Below are 11,783 nucleotides of genomic sequence, written 5' to 3' on the forward strand. Positions count from 1 at the left end.
AACACTTACTCTTAACTTTGGTTTGCAATGTTTCTTAAGAGATGCTTTGCTGTTGGAATTATCCATTTGACTCTTGATCGTGTCCAACCAAACGACCCTTGTCTTACATTATCTAAATTTACGAGTTCAAACATACGTGACCAATCGACCCTTCTTGATAGCTCTTTCAGTCTGATCTTAACTATGTTGGTTGCCTGGCCATACAATATAGTAATAAAGAAGAGTCACAACAATTGAAGGTAATATGTGACCATCATAACCATGATTTGTCTAATATTTAGTTGATCACCTTTAAATCGGTAGATTAAAACAACATGAACTTTCAATGGTTATTAACATGATTAATAGTCTAGTAAAAGTGACAATTATATTATTTATCTTAAAAGAAAACAATCAAGATAATGTGACAACAATTCTTGACTGTGAAAGCTTACATGCGAACATTAATACTTTTGACATTCGAGAAGCTCTAGTCACTTCTCTAATGTGTTCATCTCCATTAAAAGGTGTTCATCTCCATTAAAAGGTGTAAGGTACAGTGATGGTTCTTATAAGGCATCGCTATCTGTATAATCTCTGTCAAAACAACGTTAGCTTATAATCGTTGCTAAATTCTTAATTTAGCAACTAGGACAATATTATAATTATGCCCGTTGCTCAAACTGGAAGACTGTAATGCCCTTTATAGCATTTAAAAAAGGAATATAAACCGTACAAAAACAATCAATGAAAAAGTAATCAAAATGGAAAAAATTGAGGTATAGCATCTTTCTGAAACAAGGATCAGCAATACAGTACATTTCTCTAGAAAGAAAACTTGAAAGCTCCTGCATTAGCATCTGCGACAGAATCCCAAAAGGAAAGTTTCCTTTGCTGGATCTTTCTCTCTTCTTCTTTCCGAGTCAATTCATCAATTTCTCCTGGAAAAGAAGCCTCCATAGCATTCTTAAACTTATCATACAAATTCACTCGATCCCTTGTTCCAGATACTAGTGTGCTAGCATTTGGCCTTTTAAGAAAATCCAAGACCTTTACCAAATTTCTCCTGCAATGATACATCTCTTATCAAATTATCATTTTCACATGCAAAATACAAAGCCAAATCTAAATTTTTTAAGGAGTTTCAATAAGTATTCAGGTTACTAAGACAAAAACAAACATGTTATTGTTGAGATATATATTATGCTTATCATCTGCTTATTAATGACTGTATTGTAGACACATGGACAGATTGAATATAACAGTTTAAACGAAAAATATCATATTAGTGACCTACTCTCCATAATAAGCAAACAAAAGAAATTTTTCAGTCATCCTCGTCTTCGAATTTCGATTCTCTAATGGTTTTTTTTTTTTTTCTGCCTTTCTACTATGCCTTCAACATCTACTGATTGACACTGATTTTGATATATTAAAATATATTAAAATAATAGTAATATATCACCATCAGTGTATTTCTAATACTCAGCAGAGAACCTGGACTCCTCATCTTCATATATTAAGGATAAGTCATGCAAGCTGTAATACTCCACCTCAACATAAAATGAGTAGATTTTGATGTTTGACCATGCTATTACATGCCAGGCAACACCATTCCTAAAAACCCTTTATAACCAAAAAATGTGTCCAAATAAATTTTCACATGTCTAGCCCAGAGGGTGAACTCTAAAGAGCCAATTGTATTTTAACATAAAAACCAAACAAAGAATGAGTATTTCATGAAAATGTGTCTATCAAAATATCTGCTTCCTTCAAGACTAACAATTTTGATTTCATGTAATAACCTATGAATACAACTAAAATCAGACAGTCGACTACTCAACAGAACAAAGACAGAATAGTCAATCCATCGTACTTAAAAAAGTTGAACATGTATCAAACTACAACTAAGGGTAAAACATGTCCAGCAGAGGTTCATTCAGTAGGCGGAAAATCAAATGTCCCTAGAAGCTCGATAATAACTACTTGATTGATCAAATATCATATATTTCGCAGAAATCAATAGAAGACCTCACCTACTAACATAGTTTTGGGTTATGGCGATAGACTCCTCCAGGTTGATCACCAAATGCCACCATCCACTAGGCACAAAGATGAGCTCTCCAGCTTTACACACACACTCAATTGGTTTCCTTTTCAAATTTTTGGTTGCACCATAGAAGTTCATGAACCATTCAATTATTGAAACAGGAGATGCAACATCGGCCCCATCAGGACTAGGATGAACACCAGGCGGAATCACATCAGGAGGAAACAAAATCCATTTCTTGGATCCCTTGATCACTGCATTCCAAGCTGAGGTCGAATTTGGATCAACGTGGAAAGAGGATCCAGACCCTGCAGGTCCAATAATAATCCACCTGTAGTCTGGCCTCTCATTACCCAAAACACCAAACAAATCTTCCCTAAAGTACACTGGAACTTCATATTCATCACCCAATTTTGGAACTTTTTCAGCAAATTTAGGATCAAACAAATATAGAGGCCTTTCCTCTCTAACCTGATCAGAGTACCCAAAGTAATCTCCAAGTTTCATCTCCACTGGCCCAACTGAAAACTTAACATCACCACACAATCTTACCAAATAATCCCTATCCCAATTTCCCAATGCACTCCAATTATCAATACACCCTTCCAATAACACCGGCCTATTAGTTTCCTCAAAATTCAACACAAACTCCTCAACCGAAATTCCCCTCTTTCGAACCACATTATCCCTCTCCAACCACTCAGGCTTCATTTCAAGGTTAGCACAGAGCCAACTCTGGAAAAGATAATCGGAGTAAAAGTCTCTAACTTTGAAACCCCCGAGAGCAATAGCAGAGTTACCGAATGAAGGGTAACAGGCCGTAACATAGGTAGATTTCCAAGACCCTTTGTACTGAAACCCACTTAGAAAGTTCTTCAACACGAGATTCTTCCAAAAGGGTTCATGGTTGGTGAACACGTAGAAAGACTTGCTCACAGCGGCCAAAACCCCCAAGGAAGAAGCATCCAAAAACCCAAGCATGTCAAGAACAAGCTCATCCGAAAGAGTATGAAGATTACCTAAGCCGGTGTCTCTAGAGTTAACGGAACTGGAGTTGAGATAGAGATTTCCCAAGGGCTGAACACCGTGAGTGTGTGAAGGAGCAGAACTTTTGATGCTGAAACCTTCCTCAACAACATCTTCTTCTTCTTCATGTTTTTGTTCCACTACACGTGCTAACTCTTTTGATATGGAAATGCAGTTTCCTATGGTTATTTTTCGGTTTCTGATAGTTTTCTTTGTTCTCCTCTTCACACGGGACAACAGGGTTCTCATCCTGAAGCTCCGCATGGTGGAAACTGACGGCCAGGTTATTGTTCTGAAAATGCGCCGCTGAAGCCTACCAAAAGACAAAACCCAAACCCAAACCCGAGTAAGGTAAATAGAGAAAAGGCAATTTTATGATCACAAAAATTACATTATTATTTCTATCTAACTTTTTAGGCTTAATATCTTCCTTGGTTCTCGTATTTGTGTGAAAATCTCAGTTGGATCCTCAAATTTTGAACTGTCTCAATTGGGTCATAATTTTTGTAAAAATAAACACATTTTACCCTAACCGTTAACTTATCTCAAACGGTGTTAAGTTTAGCTGACGTGGTATGTTGACGTGTTGGCTTAATCCCTTCTTGGTTCTCGTATTTGTGTGAAAATCTTAGTTCGGTCCTCAAGTTTTGAACTATCTCAAATGGGTCATAATTTTTGTAAAAATGCACACATTTTACCCCAATCGCTAACTAATCTCACTGTGCAACTGTTATCTTCTGCTATCAGTGGAATAAATAGCTTAAAGGCCGGTGATGAACCTACAGGTTACCAAGTTGGTTCATTTGCAGAGAAGGCTATGAGACTGATTGCATTGGTTACGCGAGTTTTCCGGTGACTTTAATTTTTGAGCCGACGAGATAATTTGTGTAAAATCCCTGATTCTCAAATAGATGAACAAAATCCATAATTGAAATAAACTAAATAATAGGCTTTGTGCCACGTGAAACACTGCTTATTTTAAAAAATAATTCATATAATTAAATAATACACGTTAGCATATCCTCTGGCTACCACGTCAGCTAAACTTAACGCCGTTTGAGATCAGTTAATGATTGGGGTAAAATGTGTGCATTTTTACAAATATTATGACCCAATTGAGACAGTTCAAAACTTGAAGAAGAAGAAGATGTTGTTGAGGAAGGTTTCAGCATCAAAAGTTCTGCTCCTTCACACACTCACGGTGTTCAGCCCTTGGGAAATCTCTATCTCAACTCCAGTTTCGTTAACTCTAGAGACACCGGCTTAGGTAATCTTCATACTCTTTCGGATGAGCTTGTTCTTTACATGCTTGGGTTTTTGGATGCTTCTTCCTTGGGGGTTTTGGCCGCTGTGAGCAAAAAGTTGTTTAAATTATGTTAAAGATCTTCTTCTTCTTCATGTTTTGAACAAATTTAAACAAATTTCACTCCAAAAAAATTATGTTAAAGACATCAACAAAAAAATTAATAGTTTAATCTGTAACATGATTTCCCAAATTCAAAGATATCAAAAAGAGCTTGTTCAAATAATGTATACTCAAATTGTTTAAATAAAATGAACAAAATCTAATACAAGCATATGAGAACATGAAAAAATCATTCCACGTTTTCAAATCCCCCAGAACAAAAAACAAATTCGCAAACCCCTATTTTTGTCATTATAGGGTTTTTGAAAAAAAAAAAGAAGAGAAGTGAGAAAACAAAAATGTGGAGAAAAGAGAAGAAAAAAGGAAGGGTGTTTTACCTATTCCTTGAAGAATTTCAGTGAAGTAAAGGTGAGAGTACCGTCAAATGAGAGCAATATAGTGAGAGAGTGATTTGTGATAGTAGAGGTTACTTTTTTGGTATACAGAGAGTATTTTATTTTTTAGGGTTTCATAAGTAAAATAATAAATTAAAAAAATAAAATTAGGTAGGTGGGTTAGTGGGCCAACCCGGCTCACCATGGGTTCAACCCGCATGAGCCGGGTTGAAATCTGACCCGCATACAAGTGGGTTGTATTTTTCAAACCCAACCCGGCCCGAACCCGTGACGGGCCGGGTTGGCGCGCGTGTTATGACCCATTTTGACGGCTCTAATGCTATGGTTTGCGAAAAGTACATTATTAATGTTCTTAATATAAAATATGGGAAAATAAAAGTTTTAAAAATAAAGTATTTTTGAGATATTAATATGTTTCTTTGAAAATTAGTATTTTTGAGTATATATATTTTTGTTAGAACACAATTGTTATGTTATTTTTTATTTTTATATTTTTGCTTAGGGGAAAAAGGGTTTTTTACCTTTATTTAATTGGTGTAGAAATTAATTAAGGGGTGGTTTGATGTTTAGAAACCCTAGAAACTCTAAATCAAAGAGAGAAAACAGAGGAAGAGAGGAGATTAGCGTTTTGGGAGAAGAAGAGGGTGACGAGAAACTCTTAGTGTAAATGAAGATTGGTGGTGATTTAGGGTTGTAGATAAAGCTTTATGATTGGCCAAGGAGATGGAACCCTCTCCTAGAATAAAGCATGCAAGAAGAAGCTCCAAAACAGATACGTAGCGGAATGAAAAATATAGTGCGGTGAAAGGAATGTATAGAAGGTGTTTTAATGAAAGTTTGGATGAAGGTGTGGTGTGTATGTTACCAATAAGGAGTATTGGTAAATCCTGAATAATTGTTTTGATGATGCTGCAAGAAGTGTTATTTGAAGAGAACATTAGAATTATTTAAAAAGCAAGTTGTAGAATTTGGATGTAGTAGGAAAATCTTAAACCTTGTATTTTTCACTGGAATAATCGATTATGGATAAGCTATAATCGATTATCACTTGCATTTTGTACTAGAATAATCGATTATCATGAAGCAATAATCGATTATCACAAGTCATACTTGAATAATCGATTATCACTTCATATAATCGATTATCACTTTTTGAAAAACCTGTAACGAACTTGAATAATCGATTATCACTTACAATAATCGATTATTCGTGGCAGTTGGGACCTGACCTTTGGCATTCAGTGCAATTGGCTATATATTTGGCTTCTGTAAAATTCAGAGGCAACGTTTTTGCACTGAGAAGCTTAATAGAACACTGTTTTTCAGAGGAAAGTTCTTAGAAGCTTTGTTCAAAGTTCCCTTGCTTGGTCTCGTGAAAGGAGAGGCTCGCGTATCGTGTGTCGATAGTCGGAGCAGGTTCTCTTCGAGTTAGCAAGGTGCTCTGCCTGGTCTCGTGAACAGGAGAAGCTCGCGAATCGTTGGTCGATTGCCGGAGCGGTTCTCTTCGAGTTGGCAGAGTGGTCTTCTTTCGGTTTGCTTGTCGAAGGAAGGTTTATTTATTTGCTTTTCATTCACTAAAATTGTAATCTGAGAAACATCTTCTTAGTGAAACTATTAATCACTGTTTATAGTGATTAACGACTGGACGTAGATTCTTCTGAATCGAACCAGTATAAAAATTACTTGTGTGATTTTTCTACTCCCTGCACTTGTTACTTTTGTCTGCACTCAAACCGTTCGATTAATTTTCTAAAAGAAAACTGTTTTGCGAAAAAGGACCAACTTCTTTTTGAAAGTGACCGAACACGCTTATACGCTACTCTTAGTTTTAATTTCGCTGCGTTATACTCTTCGTACCATATCCCATCGATACCAACAGTGTATGATGCCTCCAAGCTCAGAAGGCCCTCCGAATAAGGAAGGAAGCTGGAGGAGAGTATCTGAATTTGAAATTCAGAGGTGACTAAGGGATATAAGAGGCTGAGTGTCACAACTGGGATCGTGATGGGGCGGCGAACCGAAAAAACAAATGGGTTTCAGAAAAGATTTTGGGAGTCGCCACCATAATTTATTATGGAAAAACCCTAAAATAAAAGCATGGTCTACGAAAAAGAGATTTTCAGGTTCAGGAATCGGTTACACGTAAGGAAGGTATTAGCACCCTAGCACGTCTGCCCAAAGGTAGTACCTCTAATTAAATGTATAAAATTAATTTGGTTTTCCAAAATATTTAATTTTCCCCAAAAATAAAAGTGAAATAAAATAAAAGAAATTATTATGAAACAAAAATATATTTTTTTTTGTTTTATGAACCCGACAAGGATTGACCTTATGCCTACGTATATCCATTTATAATGGACAATCAGGGATCACGTAGTTCTTTATATAGAAAAAGGTTTGTGAGTTTGTTTAAAACAAATTATGGATTGTTTGAGATTTTTGAAAAGTGAATCCAACAAGGATTGACCTTGCTCCTATATGATGGAGAATCAGGGATCACGTAGTTATGGTAAAAAAGGGTTTAGTTTAACAAAAATTAACCTTTTTTGGTTTTAAATATTTTGTATTTTTTATATTTTAAGAATGGTGGGAAAAGAAAGAAACCGGTCATAGGCCGACGCGTACCCTTTATTTTATTATTTAAAAAAACATTATTTGTGAGTAGTAAAAAAACCTTTTAGAAAAAAAAGTTCAGAGCACAATAAAAAGAAAAAGAATGGTGCAGACATGACATACATTTTTAGCTTTCGGTACTCCCTTGTTTCTTCTTTGGTGATTGCAGTTAACAGAACCTTTATGTGTGAGAACCTATTTTTCTCTATACTCTTTTTTTCTTTCTATTGTTTCTACAAGTCTCTCTCTCTTTTTTTTCGTCCCCATTTTTCCTTCACTGTGCGTATTTATATACACACATTGTAATATTATGACAATCTTACCTTAATTGAGAATTAATCTACAATGGACAAAATTGGGAAAGAAATGATCTTGATTGGATGAAAAATAAATCAAATAATATTCAAGACATTGATTCTAATTATTGGTAGAAAATTTATCCATTTTAAAAAAAGAAATCATATTTTTCTCTTTAGGAAGAAACTGATGCAACAATCAATATATTATTTTTAATTATTGCTTATAATTATTGTCATAATATTGATTCAAATTATTACCATATTAAACTAATATTTCAAAAATATTCTAAAGTGTTGTGTCCTGCATTAAGGAAGATTATTTTATTATTTTCTTTTCCTTTTTTCCTTTACCCACCATTAATTATTATTCTCTTATTCTTTAATTTTAGTTATTTACTTTCCTGGACGAAATTGGGTGTTGACACTGAGCAAGCAATTCTGCAACATTTCATTACATCCAAAAGTGAAAATATACATTGGAGAGACCCTCTTATTTATAGGTGAAGAGGGGCCTCAAATCTGGTCCAAATTCCATCCAAAATTCAAATGAAAGTCAAGCTTGGAGGCCAAGCTAGCTGGATCACGGAAGGCATGCTGGGTCATATGGAAAATGCATAAAAAATGTGTAGAATGCAGCTCCGCTGGCATTGAGCGGCACATGACTGGTGCTGAGCGCTACCAGTGCTGCCAACTTAAAAAGCTTCCAAAATACTGGTTGGATGGTCCATGTTTCCTGACTTTATTGGATCCTACAAAACACATATAAGCATATTGAAAAGAATCCCTCTAAGACCTAGAGAAAGAAAATGAAGAAAGAGCTTTTAAAAGTCCTTCTCCAACTTCCCTTTCTTAGCCTTGGCTTAAGTTGGTACTCCTTTGAATGGAATGCCCTAAATGGGTTTCCATCATACCCTCTCTTGAAAAACGATTTGTCCTCAAATCGAAAAAATATAAAGAAGCACAACTTTGGTTTGTCACTTTCCTCCTGGATCAAAAATATATCTACAATAAGCATCAAATATATCTCCAATTAGTATCAATCCAAGAAAGAACTTTTTTTATGGAAGTAACTTTAGAATAAGGACTTTGTTTTATGGTTTTAAGGAAATTTGAAAGTCCTAATTCAGAAGTCATTTTTCTTTTATCTTGAGTTTTTTGTATCCCTAAGGGTAACAATAACTCAAGATTTAAATTTCCATATTTTGAAGAGGTTAGTATAATGAAAATTGGTGTGGCAATTTGTTCAAAAAGAGAAGTTATCATGCAAAGACTTAAAGATAATTGAAGAAGAATTAAAGGATTGGAAACCTTCCCTTTTTGGTTCCTTTTTAAATTGTAGGAGTAGAATTTGCCATCAGTAGCAATTGCTCCTTTTCTCTTTTTACTTTTTCTCTTCTTTCTTCTTCTTCTTTTTTCTCTTCTTCTTTTCTTCTCTCGTCTTCTTCTCTCTTTATGTTTTCTTCTTCTATCTTTTCTCTCAATTCCTCTTCTCTCCTTCTAGTCTCTCTCTTTCTTCTCTTATCTAAGAGTTTCTCAATTTTTTCTTTAAATTCAATTTCCCTACTAGAGAAACGATCTAGACCTTTCATAAATGTTTTTCCCTCTTGAATGAGGTGTCCCATTAATTCTAGGTCTCTCTTGGTTGAAAGAGGAACAAAATTTCTTCTCATGCAAGCTCTTAGTTCATACCAATCATGAATGGAGGATTTTCTACCTTTCTTAACACTATATTGTCTTTTATTCCACCACTCACTTGCATTCTCTTCTAACCTAGTTAGATATATACTAAGTGATGGGTGTCGCACCCCATGCAAATTTAATGTGCGTATAAGAATGCCTAGGAAGTGACTCCTAGGTCGTCTCTCAAGGACCAATTACGATTCAGAAATTTAGGTCAAACACACACAGTGGGGGGGGGGATTTTAAAAGTGTTTTGTGAATGCAATTAGACTAAATTAAAACATGCAAATTAAACCTAACTAAGGTTGGATACTAAAGCTAACATTGTGACTAAATTATCACTACCAAAAATAATAGACAACATTAAGACAAAATAAAATACTAGACCCTAACATTGTAACAAGCAATCAACTAACACAATTAAAATTACTAAAATGAAACACTAAATTAAAGACACAAAGACAACTCAACCTACTATGTAAACTAATTTAAATCAAAACAAATAAACAAACATGATTTTTCTCCCACCAATCACGTGTCCACATGTTCATCTATTAAAGAGATTTGAAATTGCAAAAGGCCTAAAGAAACCTCTTGGTTGTGATCTCCCTTGCACCAAAACCTATTCATGTTCTTAAATTGTAAATCCCAAATATTAAAGTTGGAATCCAGCTGTGACACAATTCCATTTGGCAATGTTGAGTAGTTTCTCCAAAATCAAATAACCATGTTGCTAATTCCAAATGAGAGCCACCGTAGCTTCAACATTCCTTTCCAAATTAAAACAAATCTTCCTTCACGTAGCAGCAGCAGCAATGTGCATCAATTTCTTCATTCTACATAATGATTTGAAAGCTCCAAGGAATTAAGCACTGGACCCCACCATTCCATTCAATGAATAACAAAGTGGTTCTAGCCGGTACACTCTTCTTAGAAACAATTAAACATATGCTGCATTCCAATGCCCAAACACAAAATGAATTACTTCAACAAAGGGATTTGTGCCTCCTTCTTCTAAAAGTCAAAAAACAATTTAATAAAACTCTCTCCTCCCATCATCAACAAACGTAGCAGCTAGCTTCATTCCCCAAGAAAGCAATTTGGTAAACCATCAAATGATGAACAACTTCCAAGGCAAAAGATTCAATCAAAATGCGAATGAAATAAGAACCTCTCATGCTGTCACCATGATCCATTCAATGCCAAGTACTTGCTAATGTATATTAAGTAAAAGTAACGCTCATTAAAGAAAAGAAAACATCACCTCCATCAACCCCTTCCCATCAATCGAGAAGTTGATGCATCCTTCTTCCTTTTTCACTAATATTTTTAAGAGCAAAATGAAGAAGCCTTGATGTAGATGCTGACACCGTCCTGCTCATCAAAGTGAGAGGTCACACCATGAAAAATGCTTGCATCAATGCATCCAAACAAAAAGAAAATGTGCTTTTTATATTCAATGAAGTGTCACCACCGTGACTACAAGGAGAAACTCAAAATAAAATAAAGCCTTTGCACCAAAATGAAAAGAAAAAGAAATGTGTTCTTTCGTTCAACCATGAGGTGAAAAACCGTGAACAACCATGTATATCACCAACAAAGAGAATGTTCCGCCAAAATGAGAAATGCCGAGTCTGAAAATGCAAAGTGACAACTCCCCTCATCCCTAGGACCGTGTGTCACTAAATGAGAGGGTGGGGTCCACCCTAAAGAAACCCTAGGTGCCAAATCATCTCCCTCTACAATTGTGCTTAGTCTACACTACCAAAAATTGGCCCAAAATTACAAAACTTGGTTTAAAAAGCCTAATCTACTAAATTAAAATTTGACTAATTCTAAACTGTCTTTGTGGAGGTCTTGCATGAATTGATGTCTTTCCTAATGTCCAAAATTGTATCTCCAAAATTTTCCTACAATAAATAATGCAATTAATTAGCTGAGAAAATTCAAATTAATTAAAATTAGAATTTCCGGTCAAATTAAGCACAATTAGCAAAAGTGGAAAAATATCGGACATTTAAGCACAATTCCCTGATTTATTTTAGCACAATAAACTAAATGAAGTTGAGAAAATATTGACTCATCACTAAGAACATGAGATTCACTCTCTCTAGAAAGAAAAATGGATCCATAGGCTCTAGACTCACTTTTGTTAACAATGAATGGATGCATCTTATCAATTTCTTTTTCCCAAGCTAGGTATGTTAAAGCACTAATGTCTTTCATAAAGAATGGAATATCTTTCCTAGCTTGGTTGTACCTTTCATCCTTCCTTCTTTCTGATACGCGGGGCCCAAGCCCATCAAATAAAGTCCATCAAAGCCAACTAAGAAGAAGGACAAAAGAGGTATTTCCACAAGGAAGGGGGTTGAGCT

At 35.2% G+C, this 11,783-nt stretch overlaps 1 protein-coding gene across 1 annotated transcript; it reads right to left on the minus strand.

Annotated features, from left to right (window-relative positions):
- Nucleotides 1–660: 660 nt before the first annotated feature.
- On the minus strand, nucleotides 661–3,410 carry LOC106773547 (F-box protein At1g78280). The gene is made up of 2 exons (XM_014660234.2): nucleotides 2,016–3,410; nucleotides 661–1,045 (listed from the first exon to the last, which is right to left on the minus strand). The coding sequence occupies exons 1-2, from the start codon at nucleotides 3,317–3,319 to the stop codon at nucleotides 805–807; spliced, it is 1,545 nt and encodes a 514-aa protein (XP_014515720.1). The 5' UTR covers nucleotides 3,320–3,410; the 3' UTR covers nucleotides 661–804.
- Between the last annotated feature and the right edge of the window lie 8,373 nt (nucleotides 3,411–11,783).

This window comes from Vigna radiata, chromosome 9 (assembly GCF_000741045.1).
Source record: "Vigna radiata var. radiata cultivar VC1973A chromosome 9, Vradiata_ver6, whole genome shotgun sequence".
Taxonomy (NCBI): Eukaryota; Viridiplantae; Streptophyta; class Magnoliopsida; order Fabales; family Fabaceae; genus Vigna; species Vigna radiata.